A 24749-nucleotide genomic window follows, 5' to 3' on the forward strand; every position below is an offset into this window, starting at 1 on the left:
AGTTATAACAATCAGTCTTCAGATTTTGGACCCATGAAGGGAGGAAACTTTGGAGGCAGAAGCTCTGGCCCCTATGTGGTGGCGGCCAATACTTTGCCAAACCACAAAACCAAGGTGGCTATGGCGGTTCCAGTAGCAGCAGTAGCTATGGCAGTGGCAGAAGACTTTAATTAGGAAACAAAGCTTAGCAGGAGAGGAGAGCCAGAGAAGTGACAGGGAAGCTACAGGTTACAACAGATTTGTGAACTCAGCCAAGCACAGTGGTGGCAGGGCCTAGCTGCTACAAAGAAGACATGATTTAGACAAATACTCATGTGTATGGGCAAAAAACTCGAGGACTGTATTTGTGACTAATTGTATAACAGGTTATTTTAGTTTCTGTTCTGTGGAAAGTGTAAAGCATTCCAACAAAGGTTTTAATGTAGATTTTTTCTTTTTCTTTTTTTTTTTTTTTTTGCACCCATGCTGTTGATTGCTAAATGTAATAGTCTGATCGTGACGCTGAATAAATGTCTTTTTTTTTAAAAAAATAAAATAAAATAATAAAATAAAAAATAAAACACCAATGAAGTTTGCTGCATTGATTGACCCTCCCTTTCATGAAAAAGCTCTCTGTAGCATGGGATGCTGTTTGATAGCATTTTACTCACAGTAGAACTCATTTCTTTTTCTTTTTTTTTTTTTGAGACAGAGTCTTGCTCTGTTGCCCAGGCTGGAGTGCAGTGGTGCAATCTCAGCTCACTGCAACTTTTGCCTCCCAGGTTCAAATGATCCTCCTGCCTCAGCCTCCTGAGTAGCTGGAACTACAGGTATGTGCGACCACACCTGGCTAATATTTTTGTATTTTCAGTAGAGATGGGGTTTCACCATGTTGGCCAGACTGGTCTTTAACTCCTGACCTCAGGTGATCTGCCTGCCTCGGCCTCCCAAAATGCTGGGATTACAGGCATGAGCCAGCCAAACTCATTTTAAAGTAGGAGTCGGCTGGGCGTGGTGGCTCACACCTGTAATCCCAGCACTTTGGGAGGCCGAGGCGAGTGGATCATGAAGTCAAGACATCGAGACCATCCTGGTCAACATGGTGAAACCCTGTCTCTACTAAAAATACAAAAAATGAGCTGGGCATGGTGGCACGTGCCTGTAATCCCAGCCACTCAGGAGGCTGAGGCAGGAGAATTGCCTGAACCCAGGAGGCAGAGGTTGCGGTGAGCCAAGATCGCACCACTGCACTCCAGCCTGGGTAACAAGAACGAAACTCCGCCTCAAAAATAAAAATAAAAATAAAGTAGGAGTCAATCCTCTCAAACCCTGCTACTGCTTTTTCAACCACGTTTATGTAACATTCTAAGTCGTTTGTCATTTCAACAATGTTCACAGCTTCTGCAACAAGAGTAGATTCCATCTCAGGAAACCCCTTTTATTGCTCATTTATAAGAAGCAAATCCGATTCATTCAAGCTCAATCATGAGATTACAGCAATTCAGTTCCATCTTCAGGCTCCACTTCTGATTCTCTTGCTATCACATCTGCACGACTTCCTTCACTGAAGTCTCGAACTCCTCAAAGTCATCCATGAGAGTTGGAATCAATTTTTTTTAACTCCTGTTAATGTTAGTGGCATCAAGAAAGCTGAATCCTTTCCAGAAGGTTTTGTATTTACTTTGCCCAGATCCATCAGAGGAATCACTATCCATGGAAGCTATAGCCTTATGAAATGTGTTTTTCTTTCTTTCTTTTGTTTTTTTCTCCCCTCCCCCAGCCTGAAGTGTATTTTTGAAATAGTTAAGATTTGAAAGTCAGAATGGCTCCTTGATCCTTGGCTGCAGCATGGATATTTGTTAGCGGGCATGAAAACAATGCTAATCTCTGCATATCTCCCACAGAGCTCTTGGGTAACCTGGTATATTGTCAATGAGCAGTCATATTTTGAAAGGAATTTTTTTCCCCCAAGCAGCAGGTCTCAACAGTGGGCTTAAAATATACAGTAAACCATGCTGTAAACAGATGTGCCATCATCGAGGCTTTGCTGTTGCATTTGTAGAGCTCAGGCAGAGCAGATTTAGCATCAACTTCAGAGTCCTGGGATTTTTGACATGGTTAACGAGCATTGGCTTTAACTGAAAGTTACCAGTTATATTAGCTCTTGACAAGAGAGTCAGCCTGTCGTTTGATGCTTTGAAGCCAGGCATTCAATTCTCCTGTCTAGCTAGGAACGTCCTAGATGGCATCTTCTTCCAATAGAAGGTGGTTTCAATTACACTGAAAGTCTGTTGTCTAGTGTAGATCAGTCATCAAGGATTTTAGCCACACCTTCTGGATAACCTGCTTCAGCTTCCACATCAGCAACTCACTGCCTCACTTTCCACTTACAGGATTTGGAGCCAACTTCTTTCCTTAAACCTTATGAACCAGCCTCTGCCAGCTTCCTGCAGCTTCCACACCTCTCTCAGCCCTCACAGAATTGAAGAGAGTTAGGGCCTTGCTCTGGAACGTGTGTTGGCTTAAGGAAGTGTTGTGACTAATGTGATCTTCTATCCAGATCACTAACACTGTCTCCATATCAGCAATAAGGTTGCTTTGCTTTCTTATCATTTGTGTATTCACTAGAGTAGAATTTTTAAATTTTTTTCAAGAGCTTTTCCTTTGAATCCATAGATTGGCTAACTGGGGCAAGAGGCCCAGCTTTCAGCCTGTCTCAGCTCTTGACAGGCCTTCCTCACTAAGCTTAATTTCTAGAAGTATGACTCCTTCTTTCACTTGAACACATAAAGGCTGTTGTAGAATTATTAATTATTGTGTCTCAAGGAATAAGGAGGCCAGAGGAGAGGGAGAGGGACAAGGTAATGGCTGGTCAGTAGAGCAGTTAGAACACACACAACATTCACTAAGTTCATAGTCTTATATCAACATGATTCATGGTGCCCACAAACACTTAGCAATAGTAACAGCAAAGGCCACTGATCACAGATGACCATAGTGGATATAATAAATAATAAAAAGGTTCAGGCCAGGTGCAGTGGCTCATGCCTGTAATTCCAGCACTTTGGGAGGCCAAGGTGGGCAGATCATGAGGTCAGAAGGTTGAGACCATCCTGGCCAACAGGGTGAAACCGTGTCTCTACTAAAAATACCAAATTAGCTGGATGTGGTGGTACGTGCCTACAATCCCAGCTACTTGGGAGGTTGAGGCAAGAGAATAGCTTGAACCAGGGAAGCTTATGTTGCAGTGACCCAAGATCGCACCACTACACTCCAGCCTGGCAACAGAGCTAGACTCCATCTCAAGGGGGGAAAAGGTTTGAAGTATTATCAAAGTGTGACATAGAGACAAGTGAGCAGAGGCAAGAAGTGAGCAGAGGCTGGTGGGAAAACGCCACTGTTAGACTTTCTAGACACAGGGTTGCCACAAATCTTCAATTCGTAAAAAAAAAATACAGTAACTGTGAAGTGCAATAAAGCAAAGCAGCATAAAACCAGTAACTTTATATATACCTCTATTTCCATCTTATATTCTGAATACAAGGCTGTTTATTGAGAATGTCAAAATACCAAAGTAGTATGTATAATACACTATACAGAAACAGGAAACACTTCTTTGAATAAGCTACATACTTAAAGTATGGTATCTTTAAGACATATTAATTAATTTAATACATTTGCTTGGATGCCTCCTGGGTAAGGCACTCTGCTAGGAGCTATGTGTGCAGTTGAGTAGGCACAGCCCTGCTCCTGAGGAGCTTACAAACTAGCAGGATGTGTAAGACACATGGACACAATGAGAGCTAGAAGCGATTTCTAATGTAAAGAGCAGCGAATGCTTTCTGCATGGAGTGTGAGTTTAGTTGTCTTTGCACAGGCTTCTTTCTTTTCATAATATGTGGCGTCATTCACAAACACGGGGTGCATGGTACAGTCTCTGCCCAGTGGGATCATCTTCCTGTCAAGAGTTAAAAACATGGGATCCCCAGGGTGCAATGGTTTCCAGTCTTGATCCTCAGGAAACAATCAAAATAAATACGTTATATTTGGCTTTTCTCCTTTAAAAATCTATGTCAGACTCTAGACAACTAACAGATTACAGTATTCTACTCTGTTAAAAGAGGCCCTTGAGAGAGACATCGAGATTCAGGCAAGTGGTCTGACTATGCTGACATTGGGGAATGAATTTTGGCAGTACTTTTAAGAGTTCTTGCCGGGTGTGGTGGCTCATGCCTGTAATCCCAGAACTTTGGGAGGCTGGATCACAAGGTCAGAAGTTCAAGACCAGCCTGGCCAAGATAGTGAAACCCTGTCTGTGTTAAAAATACAAAATTAGCCAGGCATGGTGGCAGGTGCCTGTAATCCCAGCTACTTGGGAGACTGAGGCCTAGAATTGCTTGAACCTGGGAGGTAGAGGCTGCAGTGAGCCAAGATCGTGCGACTGCACTCCAGCCTGGGTGACAGAGGGAGACGTTTTAAAAAGCTCTGCAGGTCATTCTTATGTGGCTTGAGTTTGAGAAACACTTCTTGGCTAGTTTGCAGTGGGTTCCAGGCTTTGGGAGGGCATCCCCTCAGTGATTCCAAGGAGCATCCTTACTAAGAACTACCGCTGTTAGGACAAAATCTAGACTCACAACCTGCGTGTTTTCCAGGCTCTGCCATCCGCCATTCACTCCTGCTCTCCATGGACACAGGTATTCTTGCTGTGCCTCAAGTGCTCCAAGTTTGTCCCAGCCTCAAGGCCTTTCACTTGCCTTCTGCAAGGCCGGCTTCTCATCTTCTAGGTTCCAACTTCAGTGTCACCATCTCTGAGATGGCACTTTGTGACCACTCCATCGAATTGGAACCTTTGTTACCCTCTGCTGTATCATTCTGCTTATTTCTTGTATAGCACCCATTACAGTTTGAAATGATTTGGTTTATGTATTATTTATTTATTCATGGTGAGTTCTCCTCACCCATTAGCATGGACGCTGCATGAGGAAACTTCCCTATCTTTTTTTTCCTGTTGCACAGGCTGGAGTACAATGGTGCAGTCTTGGCTCACTGCAACCTCTACCTCCTGAGTTCAAGCGGTTCTCCTGCCTCAGCCTCCTGAGTAGCTGGGATTACAGGTGCCTGCCACCACACCCAGCCAATTTTTTGCATCTTTGGTAGAGACAGGGTTTCACCATGTTAGCCAGGCTGGTCTCAAACTCCTGATCTCATTATCTGCCCACCTTGGCCTCCCAAAGTGCTGGGATTACAAGTGTGAACCACTGCACCCAGCCAACCTTCCCTATCTTGAATCTCAGGGCCCAGAACAAGCTTAGTTGTCATTGAAAAATATTTGTTAGAATACTTGAGTGATCAATCCCTCCTGTAGAATCCTGAGCCATTTCTTATTGTCCATGAAATCAAAGCTCTCCTTCCTCACTTTCAAGACCTCCCGCTGACCTCATTTGCCACTGAGCTCATTCCTCTCACTTCCCAGCCTCCCCAGGATTATTTCTGTAATCCTAAAGAGTATCCTAAAACTTGAAAAATCCTGCTTTAGCCTGTCATGACATCATCACCTTGGCCTCTGTTTCTTGTATTTGGTATTTTTGTCACCAGTGGTGGTTTCTTCCTTTCTCTCCCCCCATCTTTCCCTTTCCTTTAAAACACTGCCTAAGACTCCTTCTTCTTCTTCTTCCTTTTTTTTTTTGAGATGGAATCTCACTTTGTCACCCAGGCTGAAGTGCAATGGCAAAATCTCAGCTCACTGCAACCTCCACCTTCCAGGTTCAGTTGATTCTCCTTCCTCAGCCTCCTGAGTATCTGGGATTACAGGTGCTTACCACCACACCCACCTTCTTTTGTATTTTTAGTACAAATGGGATTTCACAATGTTGGTCAGGCTGATCTCGAACTCCTGACCTCATGATCTGCCCACCTCGGCCTCCCAAAGTGCTGAGATTACAGGTATAATCTCTACTAAAAATACAAAATTAGCTGGGCATGGTGGCACATGCCTGTAATCCCAGCTACTTGAGAGACTGAGGCAGAAGAACTGCTTGAATCCAGGAGGTGGAAGTTGCAGTGAGCTGAGATTGTGTCATTGCACCCCAGCCTGGGCAACAAGAATGAAACTCTGTCTCAAAACAAAAGAAGTATTTATTGAGCTACTGTCTGAGCATCTTCCCTACCCTCAGTGTCTTTGAGAGCATCAAATGAGAGAATGTACACCAAGTGCTGTATGAACTGTAAACTTCTACTCAAAGACACAGCATTATTATTTTCAATATTTAAAAGAAAGAATAAATGTTACCTGCAGATTAGGATGGATGATAGGAGCAATTTCTCCATTTTCATTCCTGGGATAATCCACTTTCTCCATAATTTTATAGACCTCAAGTGCACAGGAAGGAAATTCTTTTCCTATGACAAAAACAATATGTATAAATGCAAAGTAAAAAAATCTCTGGGCCAGGCGCAGTGGCTCACCCCTGTCATCCAAGCACTTCAAAAGGCCAAGGCTGGTGGGTCACCTGAGGTCACGAGTTTGAGATCAGCCTGGCCAACTTGGTGAAACCCCATTTCTACTAAAAATACCCAACCATGGTGATGGGTGCCTGCAGTCCCAGCTACTCAGGAGGCTGAGGCAGAAGAATTTCTTGAACCTGGGAGGTGGAGGTTACAGTGAGCCGAGATCATGCCACTGCACTCCAGCCTGGGCAACAAGAGTGAAACTCCATCTCAAAAAAAAAAAAAAAAAGGAAATCTCTGGAAAAAGGGAAATTGATAATGTAAGGAAGAGACAGTAACAACAGCGGTAACAAAACGAAGAGATTGATGGGGAGAACAAATCACGTTTGGTTAAGGATGTTCACAGGCAACACTCAGCAAAAGATGTTCTTCAGTTATTCCTGTCTGCTCTCTGTCCACAATGGCACTGATGGACAGAGGTAGAAAACAGAATTTAAAAAGCCAGTTTGGGAGAAAAGGAATCTAGGACTGGGAGTCAGAAGACCTGGGCTCTAATCTCCTGGCTCTGTAGTCTCAAACAAGATGCTTAGCTTCTTGAGGCTCACTTTCTTTCTTTTCTTTTCTTTCTTTTTATTTTTTTTAGAGGTGGGGTTTCACCATATTGGCCAGGCTGGTCTCGAACTCCTGACCTCATGATCCACCCATCTGGGCCTCCCAAAATGCTGGGATTACAGGTGTGAGCCACTGCACCTGGCCGAGGCTCACTTTCTTTTCTTTCTTTTTTTTTTTTTTGAGATGGAGTTTCACTTTTGTTACCCAGGCTGGAGTGCAATGGTGCAATCTCGGCTCACTGCAACCTCCACCTCCTGGGTTCAGGCAATTCTCCTGCCTCAGCCTCCTGAGTAGCTGGGATTACAGGCACGTGCCACCATGCCCAGCTAATTTTTTGTATTTTTAGTAGAGATGGGGTTTCACCATGTTGACCAGGATGGTCTCGATGTGATCTCTCGACCTCGTGATCCACCTGCCTCGGCCTCCCAAAGTGCTGGGATTACAGGCATGAGCCACTGCGCCTGGCTGAGGCTCACTTTCTTTATCTGTCAAATGAAAGTATTGGATTGGCTTATCTTGGAGGGCCCTTCCAGTCATGATATTTTATGACTGCATATTTTCAGGAGGAGTTCCAGCAACTTAGGTGACTTCGGACTTGTGCTTTTTTGTTGTTGTTGAGATGGAGTCTCACTCTCTTGCTCAGGCTGGAGTGCAGTGGCGTGATCTTGGCTCACTGCAACCTCCGCCTCCCAGGTTCAAGGGATTCTCCTATCTCAGCCTCTCAAGTAGCTGGGACTACAGGTACATGCTACCATACCCAGCTAATTTTTCTATTTTTAGTAGAGACAGGATTTCACCATGTTGGGCAGGATGGTCTCGATCTCTTGATCTTGTGATCTGCCCGCCTCAGCCTCAAGTGCTGGGATTACAGGTGTGAGCCACCATGCCTGGTCTCTTTTTCTTAACTAAGTACGCTAAACACTGGGACAGCTCCCAAGCAATGAGATCTTGGGATGCAAGCAGGCTGCCAATGGTGGAGACAAACTTTTAAAGATGCAGCAACATCAAACAACCCAATTCCCAGAAACCTGGAAAAAGAGTGGTTTTTATATATACCAGGCTATCTCTGAGCAAACAGAATGAACTTTTGGTCCAATGTAGGGCCCACAGCGTGTTATGGCCACAAGTGAAAGGAAAGGCTTCCTTTGCCATTAGAGCAGAGTTAGAATGGGGATACCCAGTGATCACTTCTCTATCAGTTAGCTTTTGCTGCATAACATACATATGATCCCAGAATTCGGTGGCTTGAAACAATCACCTCTTGATTTAGTTCATGAATCTATGGGTTGGTTGGGAAGTTCCTTTGGTCTACACTGGTTTTGTTGATTTTGTATTGTTTCGTTCATGCCTTGTGGTGAGCTGACAGCTTACCGGGAAGCTGGACCATATGGGATGACCTGACTCTTACGTCTGTCAGCTGGAGTTGCATGACTGTCTGTGAGGATGCCTGAGTTTTCCACTTCATCGGCTTCCATCATCCAGCAGGCCAATGTGGACTGGTGCACATAAAGGTAAATGTATGGGGCTTCCAAGGGCAGGAAGAGAGCAAGCTGCAATGTGCAAGTGCTTTTCAAGCCTTTTCCATGGCACAAAACAAGTCACGTGGCCGAGCCAGACAGTCAAGGAGTGGGAAAATAGACTATCTCTGAACAGAAGGATGTGAAACCTCACACTGCCAGGATGTGGATTCAGGAAAGGGAAGAATTAAAACCTTCCACACCTTCCAAGATGAAGATGGGAACTTACCAGATCTCATGTCTTTAAACCAGAAAGTTTGATAGGAAGAAAGTAAAAACTGATGGAACACAGAGGAGTATGTTTTTGCTACTCAGAGTTAGAAGGAGGCTTGAAAGCCTAACTTCCATCTGTGTTTGAGTATTCTCCATACTGTTCTGGCCACATAGTCATCTTACTTCTGCATGAACAGCCTCACAAAGTGTGGCCTGTTTCATGGCTGCTCAGATTTGTTAACAAGATTTCTGTCTTGCCAGGCACAGTGGTGCTGGCTTGTAACCCCAGTGCTTTAGGAAGCTGAGGTGGGCAGATTGCTTCAGCTCAGGAGTTCAAGACCAGCCTGGGCAACATGGTGAAACCTAATCTCTACAAAAAAAAAACACAAAAATTAGCTGGAGTGGTGTCACTCACATGTAGTCCCAGGAACTCAGGATGCTGGGTGGGAGGACTGCTTGAGCCCAGGGGGTTGAGGCTTCAGTGAGCCATGGTCACACCACTGCACTCCAGCCTGGACAAGAGAGTGAGACCCTGTCTCAAAAACTAAAAAGAAAAAAAGAGAAAAATTTCTGCCTCTAGGTAACTATCTCATTGATTCTCTTCTGCTCTCTGAGTCACAGAAAATATGTCTAATTTATTTCCAATGTAGACTTCTTTCTTCCCTTTTTTTTGAGATTGTCTCACTCTGTCACCCAGGTTGGAGTGTAGTGGCACAATCTTGGCTCACTGCATCCTCCACCTCCTGGGTTCAAGCGATTCTGATGCCTCACCCTCCAGATAGCTGGAACTACAGGCATGCACCACCACACCCAGTTAATTTTTGCATTTTTAGTGGAGATGAGGTTTCCCCATGTTGCTCAGGCTGGTCTTGAACTCCTGACCTCAAGTGATCCACCTGCCTTGGCCTCCCAAAGTGCAGGATTACAGGCATGAGCCAGGAATTATTCTCATCATGGTTTTCAAGCTCTTCAACATTCTCAATGTCTCCTTGGCTAAATTCCTCTTTATAGACATTTCTCTTGGATTATTGATTTACAGTTTTCCAGTGTTGTTTATTCAAGGCAGAAAAAAGACCATTACCTTCCTTACTCTGGGATTTTTTTTTTAACGTAAGAGCAAAACTTTGTCCCTGATGTTGTTAACCTTTAATGTTTGGTTTAAAAGATTGTTAAAGATTGTCAGGACTCCTGGGATCTGCTTTCTCAAGCAGGGTGTTTTCCTGCTACCTTCCTGTGACCTGTCACTCAGGTCACTAACTATAATTCCGAGTAGTACAGAGTCAAGGATGAAGCCTTTTACACACTTTTTGAGACTTTTCACTAGGTGGGTCTGATTCATTTGTCAGCATTCTTTGGATTCTGGTGCTCAGTTGAAAATCCACCAAGCTGTATAGTCTAAATGAATTGTGGTTGACAATTTTTAATTGCAGAATCATTTGCTTAAATGAAATATTACACAGAAGAGCTATGACATACAGAACAACTCGGTTGACTCAGAGATAAGGGGTAAGGTATTCCAGGAACTGCTTTTCTCCACCCTGTGAGAGGATTCTATGGACCATAATCTGAAAATCATGTTTTCCACCCAGATTTATGGCCTTCTATCTGGATGTATCACTTCTTAATATATTGTAGTTCTACACTTACTATTCAGAGGATTTATTGCAAATATGTTGTGATCTTCTTAAAACCAGTTCCATTTAACAGTACAGAACCTGCCCTCAGACAAAGATGGTGAAAATCAAATGTTCAATTTTCATGATTTTGGAGTCCAAGGATTCCCAAGCACAAAAGAAAAGCCTGTGATTGCAGCAGGTTGCACCATCCAAGGCAAAGGAATTTACTCCCCAGAGACACTGAAGTACTAACCAGCTCTGTTACTATCATTACCCATTCCTCAACAGCAATTCCAACTTGGTCTGCTGGAATAATTATTCACATAATGCCTCTTTGATTTTAAGCAATTATTTTCCATCTTAAATTTATTTTTAATAATTAATAGGCAGTTTAGTGCAGTTTTAGATTTACCAAATGAATTACTTAATAAATAAATGAGCAGATAGTACCTAGGGTTGCATATATGCACCTCGTCCACCAGTCTCCATTTAATTTATTTTTAATTACAGAAATAATATATGAATGCATTATTCTTATTGACTATAATGAAGGCAAAATTAGCCCGGGTCTTTCCTCCTCTTCCTGGTAACCACTGTGATCATTTTGGAGTGTTTTCTTCTAGGACTTTTCCTGTGATATGTTAACATATATAGTATCCTAGCAAGTGATTATTATTATAACCATTATTTTAAAGCCAATTAGTGTCCTGAATGTCTTGGTCTAGAGCTTGCTTTCTGCTAATTACCAATGTGTTTTGAAGATTCTTCCATGTTAGTTTATTTATCTGTCCACCAACAGATAGACATTGGTGCTGTTTCCATTCTTTTGCTGTTACACATGATGCAGAATCACAGTCTTTGTAAACAACATGTTGGTTGTGCTTGTTTTTCTCTGAAATGTGGAATTGCTGGGTAATAAGATTGGTGTTTTGTTTTGTTTTGTTTTTGACTCAGAGTTGCCCTTGTCCATCTGGCTGGAGTGCAGTGGCGTGATCTCGTCTCACTGCAACCTCTGCCTCCCAGGCTCAAGCAATTCTGCCTGCCTCAGCCTCCCTAGTAGCTGGGATCACAGGCACCTGCCACCATACCAGGCTAATTTTTGTGTTTTTAGTAGAGATGGGATTTCATCATGTTGACCAGGCTGGTCTCAAACTCCCAACCTCAGGTGATCTGCCTGCCTTGGCCTCCCAAAGTGCTGGGATTACAGGTGTGAGTCACCAAGCCTGGACTAGTGGTGTGTTTTAAGAAATGGATACTGCAAAATTAACCTCTAAAATGTCTTTGCCAATCTGGAAAGATAAGTGATTGCTGTAAAACAAAAAATGTCTTTACCAACTTATATGTTCACCAGCAGGGATTGAGAGTGTCCCCTTTCCTGCACATTTACCAACACTTAATATTGTCAGAATTTAATATTTTCCCAACATAATGGGGGAAATGGTTTCCTACTTTAATTTGCATTTCTCTATAATTACTAGTGATGTTGAACATCTTTTCATATGTTTACTGGGCATTTGTATTTTCTAGCCTTTCTTTTCCTTTTAAAATGGAGATTAATAGGAAATAAGGATTTAATTTGGAGGCTTTATTTGGTAGCTGCTTTTCTTGAATGTGTCTATTCTGGAATGGCTGAAGTAAACAAAAATTTTTTAAAGCACGTAATATCATTAGCATGGCAAATTTGGCCTAGGTTACAACTGTAATTTAAATGTTTGGTGGTTAAATTTTATATATATTACCTTTATTACTTACCTACCTTCATTGAAATGATGTATAAAATCAAGAGCATGTTTAATCATTTTTCTCATTTGATCCAAGATATCAGCTCTCAGAATCCCTTGAGGCTGAGGACCAATTTCTATACCTAGGTACAGAAGGAGAGACAGTCACATTAATACCAGTAATAAAATATATTATAAAACTAAGCATCTTAATGTACCAAGATTTAGAATTATGTTCTTCAAAATTATTAAAAAGGTGAATCATGTACATTACGGAAAATATTTGAGGTGTCATGTTTGGCAAAAGGAAAGCAGAACATTTACACGTGTAAGTTATATGCATAGTGAATAAAGACCAGGAGAGAACATGGATGAAAAATCAGTACTGTTAGACATAGGAAACTCTGTGTTTTTTTCCTTTAAATTTCCTTCAATATTGCAAAATATTTAAAAATCATAACATAGTAGAAGAGGTGAACAAGTTTATGCTGACAAAATAAGAGGTGGACATGAAGAGAAACTGTTAAGGTTTGACATTTAGCTTTGACGGGAGGAAGGACGTCTATTTAGTCACAGAAATCTAGACAAGATGAATCATGGATGTAAGTCAATGTGACAATCTGTGTGACCCTTCAGCAACAATTTTTTTGTGGATGGAGTCTTGCTTTGTTGCCCAGGCTGGAGTGCAATGGCACTATCTTGGCTCACTGCAACCTCTGCCTCCCGGGTTCATGCGATTCTCCTGCCTCAGCCTCCTGAGTAGCTGAATTACAAACATGTGCCACCATGCCCAGCAAATTTTTGTATTTTTAGTAGAGGCAGAGTTTCACCATGTTGGCTAGGTTGGTTTTGAATCCTGACCTGCCTGCCTTGGCCTCCCAAAGTGCTGGGATTACAGGAGTGAGCCACTTCACCTGGCCAAGCAACAATTTTGACCTTAACATAATTATCCATCCTAATACAATAGTGCAATGGTTTTAATTTTTCTTTCTTTCATTTTTTTTTCTTTTCTGAGATGGAGTGTCACTCTTGTCACCCAAGCTGGAGGGAAATGGCGTGATCTTGGCTCACTGCAACCTCTGCCTCCCAGGTTCAGGCACTTCTCCTGCCTCAGCCTCCTGAGTAGCTAGGATTACAGGCAAGGGCCACCATTCCTGGCTTATTTTTGTATTTTTAGTAGAGATGGGCTTTTGCCATGTTGGTGAGGCTGGTCTTGAACTCCTGACCACAGATAATCTGCCCTCCTGGGCCTCCCCAAGTGCTGGGATTACAGACATGAGCCGCCATCATGCCCAGCCTGGTTTTAATTTTACGTAGGAAAAATGTGTATTCATTTCTCATGACTCATATGAAAGGATGCCTGTCCTGTTGGGTCTACTTGGTATGACTGTCAAACATCCATCCTGACACCTACAAAATACTCTTTCTGTAAACTACTTCTGTAGACCTTTCCTTCCTATTCAAGCCTCCCACAAAGCCACCTCCCCAGCCATCACCTTCGCCATTTATCAAACCATTTACCAAATGCACAGCCCTCATTCTCTCCCACCCTATTCATGGACTACATTCTTTTCCACTCCTCCTATTTTCACCCACTTCTGTTATTTCCCAATACACAAAATCCCATCATATCCTCTTGCATCAGTTCTTGTTTGTTGTGCTTAGGTTTCCTGCATAAATGTATGAACATATATTTAAGTATATGGTGTCATAAATGCATGTGTGCATAAATGACTTATGCAAATATGTGAAAAAGTGTGTTTGTAGATATGTCTGTAGGAATACTACAGAATACGGTGTTGTTTGCCTACCCAAAATCCACTTCACCTTCCTCCTTTTTCTAATAGAATCCTGGTTTTAGTTGGGCTTCCAATCTTCAAGGTAGGTAAATTTTTCTCCAGTTGAAGAGTTAATGTTGAACAATTTAAGTCAATCATAGTAATCCCCTAGTCAATGATCTAAGAATGAAGGAATCTTTATTATGCACAAAAGTATCAATACTTGAAGTAAGGAATTGGTGTAAGCTAAATACCCAAATAGAGGCAATTAGCTGAAACACACCAAAGGCTTAGCAATAAGAGATACAGATCCTGTTTCTCTGTGACACCAAATAAAAGCACAAGCTTTCCAAACTTTCAAATATCAGTCTTGGTCTCTGATATTTGCAGGCAATGCTACTCTTACCCAGAACAAACATCTGCTGATATGTTTGGCCCTTATGAGTTGAGCCAAATCTTTAAAATGTTTCAATCTGAGGGAATATTAAGCTCATTGTAAATAATTAGAAATGTTATATGCTCTCCTTTCAACTTTGCGGTTTTATTTGGATGATTTTTATCTCATGCACTCATTGGAAAATAAAGCATGTTTAACATCAGAGAGACAATTTTTCTGAGTCAACATTTTATGACACACTAAGAATATTACTGCATACAGATTTGCTTTAACTTCTAGTTGGCACTTACAAGAACCACCTTTGCATTCTGTTCCCAAGGCAGAAGAAATGTGACAGGATATTCTAGGTAAACCTTATCTTGGAAAGAAGCAGTGTACTGCAGCCAGTCTTAGGATCATGCAGAGACACACACACACACACACACACACACACACACACACACGGAAAGCAACTGGACGCAGCCTACTCCTAATTTTCTCAGATCAACGATGGTCTCATTTGAGACTTAGAAAGTTGTTTGTGTAACCATTATTCATTCAGCTCCACCCCGACTCTGCCATAGCCATAACCTACAATCTAAATATTCTGCTCTGATATGAGATCTTGTAGCGAAAACTTAACTTTTGGTTTGGACAATGTGGTCACCAAAGATGGCCATATAAAGATCCCTTTATTATGCACAAAAGGATCAATACTTGAATATCCAGAATAATTTTAGATTTTTATTTATTTACATTGTTTGCCAACCTGGTTTTAAATTAAATTACTCTTAGCTAAGCCATCTGAGATTTAACAAAACTATTTTAAGTTGTAATTTTAATTGTAGTGTAGTCTGCAGATAACTAATTATGCTAATGGGGCACTCAGGAAAGAGAATGGAATAGATAAGAAAGAGCATCTGTTGGAGAGGGTGCACCAGAGTGTGGGGCTGCACGTTGGAAGTACCAGAAGGTAAAGATGGACTCACAGCCTAGTAACTGGCCGGGTAAACAAGAGAACAGATGACAAACAGTTCATGAAACCTCTATTGCAAAGCAGGTGACAAGAGGGATGTGGAGAGAGGATTCTTCATGGGTCTTTTGCATTTCTGCAAGTCTCGTGAGCAAGACATTAATTTTTTTTTTTTGAAACAGAGTCATGTTCTGTTGCCCAGGCTGGAGTGTAGTGGTGCGATCTTAGCTCACTGCCACCTCTGACTCCTAGGTTCAAGCAATTCTCCTGCCTCAGCTTCCTGAGTAGCTGGGATTATGGGCACCCACCACCATGCCCAGCTAATTTTTGTATTTTTAGTAGAGATGGGGTTTCACCATGTTGGCCAGGATGGTCTTGATCTCCTGACCTCGTGATCCACCTACCTCGGCCTTCCAAAGTGCTGGGATTAGAGGCATGAGCCACTGAGCCTGGCCTGACATAGACTATTTTTGTTCCAGATTATCTTTTCAAGGATGTCTGTACAGTGAACAGCCTTGGAAGTTAGGAATGGGGTTTTCCTTGGGACAAAGGGCACTCATGCTTACTGCCCATTATACAAAATTAAGACTCCTCTGCTGAGTGTTTCTCTCCTAGAATGCAGCCAGTGGCATGTAGAACTGCCTCTGACTTCTTTCATGTCATTCTGTGGGAACTGGAGCTTTGGGAGTGGTGTAAAAGTGCTGACACTCTGCTATTACTACTGTTAGTCACCTGTTTTTGGTCTCTGTTTCAGGAGTCTTGTGTCTTCTACTGGCATCCACACAAAAGTGCCAAGCTCATCGTTAACGTGGAAGTTGGGTAAAATTTCTCAGATCTTTTATAGGTCTTGATAAGGAGAGGCTGGAAAACAACCCGGAGTAGGTCGCTGGCAGCATGAGCACTTCAGAGAAACAGACCCCTTGCCTTTCTGATCCAATCAAATCAGACCACTCTGGACAAGCTCATGAATGTATGTATTACCAAAGTTAGATGGCTAGTATTTTTCGCAGTGACTCACACCTGTCATCCCAGCACTTTGGGAGGCTGAGGCAGGTGAATCACCTGAGGTCAGGAGTTCAAGACCAACCTGGCCAACATGGTGAAACCCCGTCTCTACTAAAAATACAAAAATTAGCTGGGTGTGGTGACACATACCTGTAATCCCAGCAACTAGGGAGCTTGAGGCAGGAGAATCTCTTGAACTGGGGAGGTGGAAGTTGTAATGAGCCGAGAGCATACCACTGTACTCCAGCCTGGGTGACAGAGCAAGACTCTGTTTCAGAAAAAAGAAAAATTTCTCTGAGTTTCAGCTAGGATATATTTTATGGCATTATGTCAACGGGAACTACAACTTACCCACAGGATACTTAGCTATAGAATGAGTGGTTGCATATTTGAGGGAAGGATGCTCAATAAGATACACATAGCAGGGCAATGGAGCCAAGGAAGTCTGAAAAACAGTTAAAACGTCTTTCTCATTATGTTAAAACCATGTGTTTTGTTCTCTTCACTTCAAGAGAGTCAATAATACCTTCAGTACATTTTACTTCATCAAGTAAGACTGGTAAGATAGCTTTATGAAACACTGTAAAACCCAGTGTTTACAGATTTGAAAACAAATAAATTATACAATATAAAATTCACATAAAATTGAATTATGCCATGTCTTTCCAGGTAAAATGTACATTAAATACTTCTCCAGACCCATGATCCAAAAACATGAATTCAATGTTCTTTCTTAATGGCTGCAGTTATTTTTATTTCATCACTGGTTGCACTATATAGCTTGGTATTGGTGTCTTACACAATTCTGTTTCTACTCCTGTGGTCCAGCTCTCTACAGATGTTGGGTGGTTCCCCCTCCTGCTTATCCACACGAGAATTTAAGACAGGCCTCTTGGTTCTTGTAACAAAGTGTCAGTAACACTGCCTCCGTGTCTGGCCACCAAAGCATTCAGCTCTCTCTTCAATAGGCAACAAGGAATAGCTACATCATTTCTCCTATGAGGACCACCACCCAGTTATTATCCAAAGCTTAAGGGAAACAAAAATAACAGTTAATCTTTACTATAGGTTAGGTATTAGGCTAAATGCTTTAAATACTTTATGTCATTGAGTGCCCTCATGGGTAAGTGTTGTTACAATCCCAATTTTATAAAATGAGGGAAGCGGCTGGGTGCGGTGGCTCATGCCTGTAATCCCAGAACTTTGGGAGGCCAGGGTGGGTGGATCATGAGGTCAGGAGATCAACACCATGCTGGCCAACATGGTGAAACCCCGTCTCTACTAAAATTACAAAAATTAGCTGGGTGTGGTGGTGCATGCCTGTAGTCCCAGCTACTTGGGAGGCTGAGGCAGGAGAATTGCTTGAACCTGGGAGGCGGAGTTTGCAGTGAGCCAAGGTCATGCCACTGCACTCCAGCCTGGCACCTGCCAACGGAGTGAGACTCTGTCTCAAAAAAAAAAAAAAAAAAAAAAAAAAAAGAAATGAGGGGAGGAAGGTTTTGGGAATGGTGTGTTCTGTCTAAGGTTAGTGAAGGAGAAAGTGAGGATCTGAACACAGGTTACACTCTTTCCTCCCAATCATACTAGCTGTCAAGAAGGAAGGCTATCTAGTGCACAGAAATAAGCATACAATTCTTTGTGTGTGTTTCTGGTTGGTTGCTGTTTTCTAGCAAATTTTCTCTGAGATTTCTGAACCTTAAAATGATTAACTATATGAAACACTGAAAGATTAGATGTGTTCTGGGGTACCTAGATCAAATGCAGACAAGGGCAGGACTAAAGGGAGGCAATCTTTTTATCACTGTGCTTTAGTCAACATTAAATGACTATTTCTGAAGTTTCCTAAAACCTTGTAATTGAGATAGTTTGACCACACCATTTAAAATTTTAATATTAATTTTACTTGGTTTTAACAAACAGCCCACAGTCTGGTGGCTGTCTGGATAAAATGTGTAATTTTATAGACACAAGAATCCACAAGTGTTTTATTATTTTATTAATTGTGTTTATGATTTTACTTATTTCCTCTTTTTTTCTTTTTTCTTTTGCCACTGCCTCTGTATTTTGGCAGCACCCTTTCCCTGAGCCACCAAACCTGGCTGTGGAATAAATCCCATTTGTCTCACACCTTCCCTTGTAACTGTTTTCTGATTGTCTCACATCTATAATTGACTTAAAAGTACAAGTCCTTTGCTAATTTATAAATTAATAACATTAACATTACCTTAATATAATGAAACATCTGAATTAAAAAGTCATTCCTGGAATCCTCAAGAATAAGAGTGCACCCCATGTTAGAGGTAGTATTGTGAAGGTCAAAAACAATGTCATAGGCATCTTCACTATATTTTGGAACAAATAAATGATTTATTTCTTGAGCTCTTCTCACTTCATATGGCAAATCTTCTGACTTTCTTTTGCTGTTATAAGCAGAAACAAAAAGATTAACAACATCCATGCTGAGATAATATAAATAGAATAAGAACACAGTGTGAAAACGACCAGTTGCCAAATCTTTAATATGAAAAATCTGTATGGGAAGTAAAAACTTACCTGAAATGTTTATAAATGAAAAATTACAAACTTTTTCTTCATTTGATTCATATAACTAATGTTGCATTGGCATGCTTGCAAACTAATCAGTTCATTTATGCCGCTGTTCATGAACAAGGCAGACATATCAAGCAGAATTTATCATTTGATTTCAATCTTAAACAAAACATATCCATTAATTTAATGAACAGTTTCTTAGTAGTTATGGTACACTGGGTTATTTATTATGGGACTAGACAATCAAATGCATTGTCTTCCCCCCACTTTAGCTAACTCTAGTGCACAAATATAGTCACTTAGGGGCTCACAGAATTTAATTAGAGATTTTTTAAATTTTTTGAGACAGGGTCTTGCTCTGCTGCCCAAGCTGGAGTGCAGTGGCTCAATCATGGCTCACTGTACCCTCAAACTCCTGGACTCAAGCAGTCCTCCATCTCAGCCTCCTGAGTAGCTGCGACTACAGGTGCATGCCACCATGCCCAGCTATTCTTATTCTTCTTATCTTTTGTGGAGATGAAGTCTTGCTATGTTGCCATGGCTGGTCTTGAACTAAAATCGCCTTTGCAAACATTGTAATTGAGACAACTGTTTTATTTATTTATTTATTTATTTTTGAGACAGAGTCTCACTCCGTCACCCAGGCTGGAGTGCAGTGGTGTGATATTGGCTCACTGCAACCTCTGCCTCCCGGGCTCAAGCGATTTTCCTGCCTCAGCCTCCTGAGTAGCTGAGACTACAGGCATGTGCAACCACACCCTGCTAATTTTTTGTATTTTTAGTAAAGATAGGGTTTCACTGTGTTAGCCAGGATGGTCTTCATCTCCTGACCTTGTGATCGGTCCACCTCAGCCTCCCAAAGTGCTGGGATTACAGGCATGAGCCACCACGCCTGGCCAACTGAGACAATTATTACAATGTAAGAGATCTAACCTGACTTCATCTTGCTTCTAATCTCCAAGCCATCCTCATTCATGCCTGGGTGTAAGCTGAACTAACTTTGGGAGGAACTTAGTTTATAGTTTAACTTTGAAACAAAGATAACAGCTCTTTCCCAAAATAAACCCCCTTCCTACCTGGAGACTAGACTGCCTTTGTAGGACTAATGAGCCCCAAGATTAGAAATTACGGTGTAAAAGTCATGCAGCTGGAGGCCGCAAGATTCTGAACCTCCTCAAATTGCTCCTGGGGATAACACCACTATTGTAAAACCTAAGATCACTGCTTCAGGTATTTTGCAAACTCTGAACTTGATAGATCAGCTGGCACCACCCAGATGGATAAACTGGCTCCTCTGGTCTTGTGGCCCCCACCCAGGAACTGATCCAGTGCTAGAAGACAGCTCCAGTTCCCTATGAGTTTACCTCCCATCTGACCAAACAGCATTCCTGACTCACTCCCTGTGATTTTACCTCTGATCTAACCCATCATCACTCCTGACTCACTGGCCCTGTAACCACCAAATAATCCTGAAAAATTCTAGTCTCTAAATTTTCAGAAAGACTGATTTGAGTAATAATAAAACTCTGGCCTTCTGTATAGCCAGCTCTTTGTGAATTAAACTCTTTATTGCAATTCCCTTGTCTTGATAAATCAGCTCTGTCTGGGCAGTGGAAAAGGAGAACTTGCTGGGTGGTTACAGAACTCTTGGCCTCAAGCAATCCTCCTGCCTTGGCCTCCCAAAGTGCTGGAATTACAAGCATGAGCAACTACACCTGGCCTACTTAGAGGTTCTTAATTGAGGTTCAGGAACCACCAGAGGTCCAGGGACAAAGTTTCCAGAGTCTGTAACCTCTTCAAAAATGCCAAAAGTTTGTTGGTACACGTACGTGTATTTTTCTGGCACAAGGGCCAATAGTTTTTCTTCCATTCTCAAATGGGCCTCTGTCCTCTCCCTACTTCCCGAAATGGTTAGGGTACATTTTTTTCTATATATAATAGTGTTTTAAATTTACTTTTCCTCATTAAGCCATTCAAGCACATTTTCCTAAAATTCCATCTATTTGTTTTCCTTGGCTATTTTTGCTAGTATCTTCAAGGGACCTACTGCTTACAGCTGGGTAAATCCTGCCTGGAATGCAATCAGGAAGGTGGAGTTGTTATTTCGTGAATTAGAAGCAAGAACCATGGGGACAAAGCTGGCATGTTGAAAGAGTGCAGCGGGAAGATAGAAGGAACCTGTGACATTGACGATATGGTGCGGCTGCTGCACGGGACCGGACTGCTACCTCTGGACTTACTACTTGTGAACAAGAAACCCTTATTTGTTTAAACCACTATTCTCAGGTTCCTATTATATGCAAACAAAACCTGATGGGTATGTATGCATTTTAGAAATTAATTCATGAAATAACCCCCTGAGGTTGCCCTCAACAATTTTGGTTCTATATCATTCTTCTGCATTTGAGTAAATGGAGCTAGTATCTACCTAGTTGCTCAGAGTCAAGTCTTGAAGTTTTGAAGTGATGAACACTTTGAGTTCTCATGCTTGCAGTTCAGCTCCCACTGGAAGAGTCCCAAAAAATGAAAAATAGGGAAAAGTGAGATTCTGAAGGGCGTTAGCCATACTAAGTTGATTAAATCTACTCTGGACACATTTTAAAAAATTTTTCAGCAGGGGAGAGACATGATAAGATTTGCATAGTAGGATGATTTCTAGAGGTATCAGATGGAAAACAGATGGCAGGAAGGGTAAGAGCAAGTCTGGATGCAGAGAGATCTTTTAGGAGGCTATTCTAACTGTCCAGAGAAGAAATAAACTAAGGAAGTAGAAATGGAGAGAAAGGCTGGATTTGTAAAGAACTTGCAAGGAATAATTGGGAGGACTTAGCAACCCACTAGACCTGGGGTACAGAGCCCTGGGAAGGTTCTAGGGTGATTTTCATAGGGAACTTGGTAGGTAATGAAGCTACCACTGAGAGGAGGAATACAGGAAAATGAATAAATTTGGGAGAGGTAAGATGGGAGAAGTTAATTAGTTTATTGATTTTATAATTTTTTAACCACCCTGAGAACAGTGTAGTCTCTGAATACTGTTAACAGTAAGAGGCAGAAAGTGGGTTTAACTGAAGACTGTGCTCACTGAAATGCATACAGCTCATAAACTCGCCCAGTCAATTTCAGACTTATTTTGGGAACTTAACATGCTGACTAAAAGTTACTCTTCAATAAATTCTTACTTGTAATATTGGCCAGGTGTGGTGGCTCACACCTGTAATCCCAGCGCTTTAGGAGGCTAAGGCAGATGGACCACAAAGTCAGAAGGTCAAGATCAGCCTGGCCAATATGTTGAAATCTCGTCTCTACTAAAAATACAAAAATTAGCTGGGTGTGGTGGTGGGCACCTGTAGTCCCAGCTACTCAGGAGGCTGAGACCCAGAGAATTGCTTGAACCCAGGAGGCAGAGGTTGCAGTGAGCTGACATTGTGCCACTGCACTCCAGCCTGGTGACAGAGTGAGATTCTGAGATTCCATCTCCAAAAAAAAAAAAAAACAAAGTCAGTTAACAGCTATCTTAGATTAATATAAGCATGAATTGTGTTGACATGACCTTAGTCATGAAGATAAAGCATTTCTCAAATTAAAATTTACACTAGTAAAAATATGACTTGATACAAACAGGATGACTGTGTAATTGCTCTAAATAACATCTATTCCATAAAGCGGGGCATATTTCTATTGAGAATAGTGTCCATTTTTTGATCTGTGGTGAGACTAAACCTGAGGAATTGTCTAACTCAAATTAGAGTTGATCAGAAAACAAGCTCATAGAACAGTGCCCCAAGTTGTGCCTGTGCGTGTCTTCTATCTTAGCTAGTTGTCCACTGACTCCTTGAGGGGTAGAAACCATGTTGTATAGAGCTTTGTACTCCCTCAGTACCTGGCACAGTTTCCTGAGAAAAACAGATGTTTCACAATATTTTTTAGTCAAAGAAAGTGGCTGGGTGTGGTGGCTCATGCCTATACTCCTAACACTTTGGGAAGCTGAGTAGGGTGGATCACCTGAGGCCAGGAGTTCAAGACCAGCCTGGCCAACATGGCAAAACCCTGTCTCTAATAAAAAACATAAAACATTACCCAGACATGGTGGCAGGTGCATGTAATCCCAGCTACTCAGGAGGCTGAGGCAGGAGAATCACTTTAACCCAGAAGGCAGAGGCTGCAGTGAGATGAGATTGCACCAATGCACTCCAGCCTGGGCAACAAGAGTGAAACTCTGTCTCAAAAAAAAAAAAAAAAAAAAAAAAGAAAGAAAGAAAAAGGAAAAAAAAAAGAAAGAAGTGGTAAAAAGCAAATTGTGGAGGCATATTATATCCACAGTGGTAGCTATTATGATGTAATCAAAGGCAAAAATAATTAATAAGGACCTAACCTAACATGTTATGATGACATACAGTGTATGCAATATATTGCATCCAGCAAAATTTGAATTCTGAAAATTCAGGTGAAATGTCTTTAGTTCTCATCTCTGGCATCCCACCTAAGACAATCCACCACTGAGGTTAAGCACGTCTATTACTTCAGATCACAGGGTAGTCTGATATCTTTTGGCAAAAGGTATTTAATCACTCTTTCCTTCAGCAAACATTACTTGAAACATTACATTTTTCTGAACTAGAACTTTATGCATATTATAAGCATAGTTGCTTGAAACCATAGTAGTGAATTTCCTAAGAAGCTAACAATAATGTATACAAGTATATCAGCCAAACACTAACTCAGTGCAAAGGATTATTATATCTTTTTCTCTAAAGAGATGATTTAAAAACAAAACTATTTTCTATTTATTGTCTCAGTCTGTATACATTTGAAAACTTAATCATTAATGCGGTGCTTAAGAACGTTTAGAAAAGAGCATGTGAATGCTTAGTTTAGATAATTGTGTAATTCACAATGCAGTGTAACTAAAAGTGAAAGTGATCTTATTCAACATAGTGACTGCATGTACTGACATGAATTATATGCATATACATATATGTGTTCTCTTTCACATGCCTACCACTTTTCACACACAAATACATACATACATACACAATACAAAACATAGTCTTACCCAAGATTTTCAAGGTCAAAAATGTGATTCAGGTCACAGTCAATATATCTGGTACACGTCTTCACTGCTCTTGGGTTAGTAATATATGATTTTACCTCCAGCCCTGTTCTCTGAACTTCAGCGCCATTCTTTAGCCAATGCTTAACCCGAAATACTCCAGTTAGCTCATTCCCATGGGTTCCTCCAAAGATAGCGACCTTTTTAATAGGTTCTTCAGCAATGTGACAAGACGTCATTTTACCAAGTAGTTTTTTATCTGATTTCTGCAATTCAGAGGAGAGATCAAAAGAAATTCAATTTCTTAAGAAAGCTTTAGAAATTCAAATCTAAATGAGACTTTAACCAAAGGGCAAAGTACAGAGTTCCCTTGAGAGGAGTATATTTTAACTTTTTGTTACAAGTTCTGAGCCCCATTTATGGACACTCTCTTTTTTATCCCTGCCTTTTTCCATAAAAATATGCAAAGATCAACTACAGATACAGCTGTTTACTTTAACTTCTAACTCCCTCAGATGGCCAGTAGATCTAAATACAGTAATAAATTAGCATTTCATACTAATACAAAAATTCTGTTCTTTTCCTCAGCTAGAGTGTCATCCAGTGAGGCTTTCACAATTACTTGTAATAATAAAACTTGTTTATACATTTCTAATCTCAAAAAAAGTGGCCCACTCAGTATTTCCATTGGCATTTAAAAACATTTCTACTCTGAAATGAGTTCAAGCACTTTTCATGATTGGAGGGCATCTGAATCTCACCTCTCTAAGCAGCCAAAGGCTGACCCTCAGAGACTTCTTCTTGAACTGACACCCATTCTTTCAGAATGCTTTTTCACAGTCAGAAACAGATGGGCCAATTCAATGATCACTGGGACTTGAAAAACTACTCTGAAACATCCCTTAATTTCTT

General features: G+C 41.3%; 1 protein-coding gene across 2 annotated transcripts; it reads right to left on the reverse strand.

Annotated features, from left to right (window-relative positions):
* Positions 1 to 3057: 3057 nt before the first annotated feature.
* Positions 3058 to 24098, reverse strand: LOC100404522 (aspartoacylase). Of its 2 annotated transcripts, XM_078333284.1 has the most exons (6): positions 23841 to 24098; positions 18462 to 18657; positions 16589 to 16682; positions 12141 to 12248; positions 6269 to 6378; positions 3058 to 3993 (listed from the first exon to the last, which is right to left on the reverse strand). In XM_078333284.1, exons 1-6 carry the CDS (start codon positions 24074 to 24076, stop codon positions 3796 to 3798), a joined length of 942 nt encoding a protein of 313 aa, XP_078189410.1. In that variant the 5' UTR covers positions 24077 to 24098; the 3' UTR covers positions 3058 to 3795. The 2 variants fall into 2 exon arrangements, 1 of the variants encoding a protein (XP_078189410.1); XR_013520679.1 differs by lacking the exons at positions 3058 to 3993; positions 6269 to 6378; positions 12141 to 12248 and having other exon boundaries at positions 16389 to 17266; positions 18462 to 24015.
* Between the last annotated feature and the right edge of the window lie 651 nt (positions 24099 to 24749).

The sequence above is a fragment of the Callithrix jacchus genome, chromosome 1 (assembly GCF_049354715.1).
Source record: "Callithrix jacchus isolate 240 chromosome 1, calJac240_pri, whole genome shotgun sequence".
NCBI lineage: Eukaryota > Metazoa > Chordata > Mammalia > Primates > Cebidae > Callithrix > Callithrix jacchus.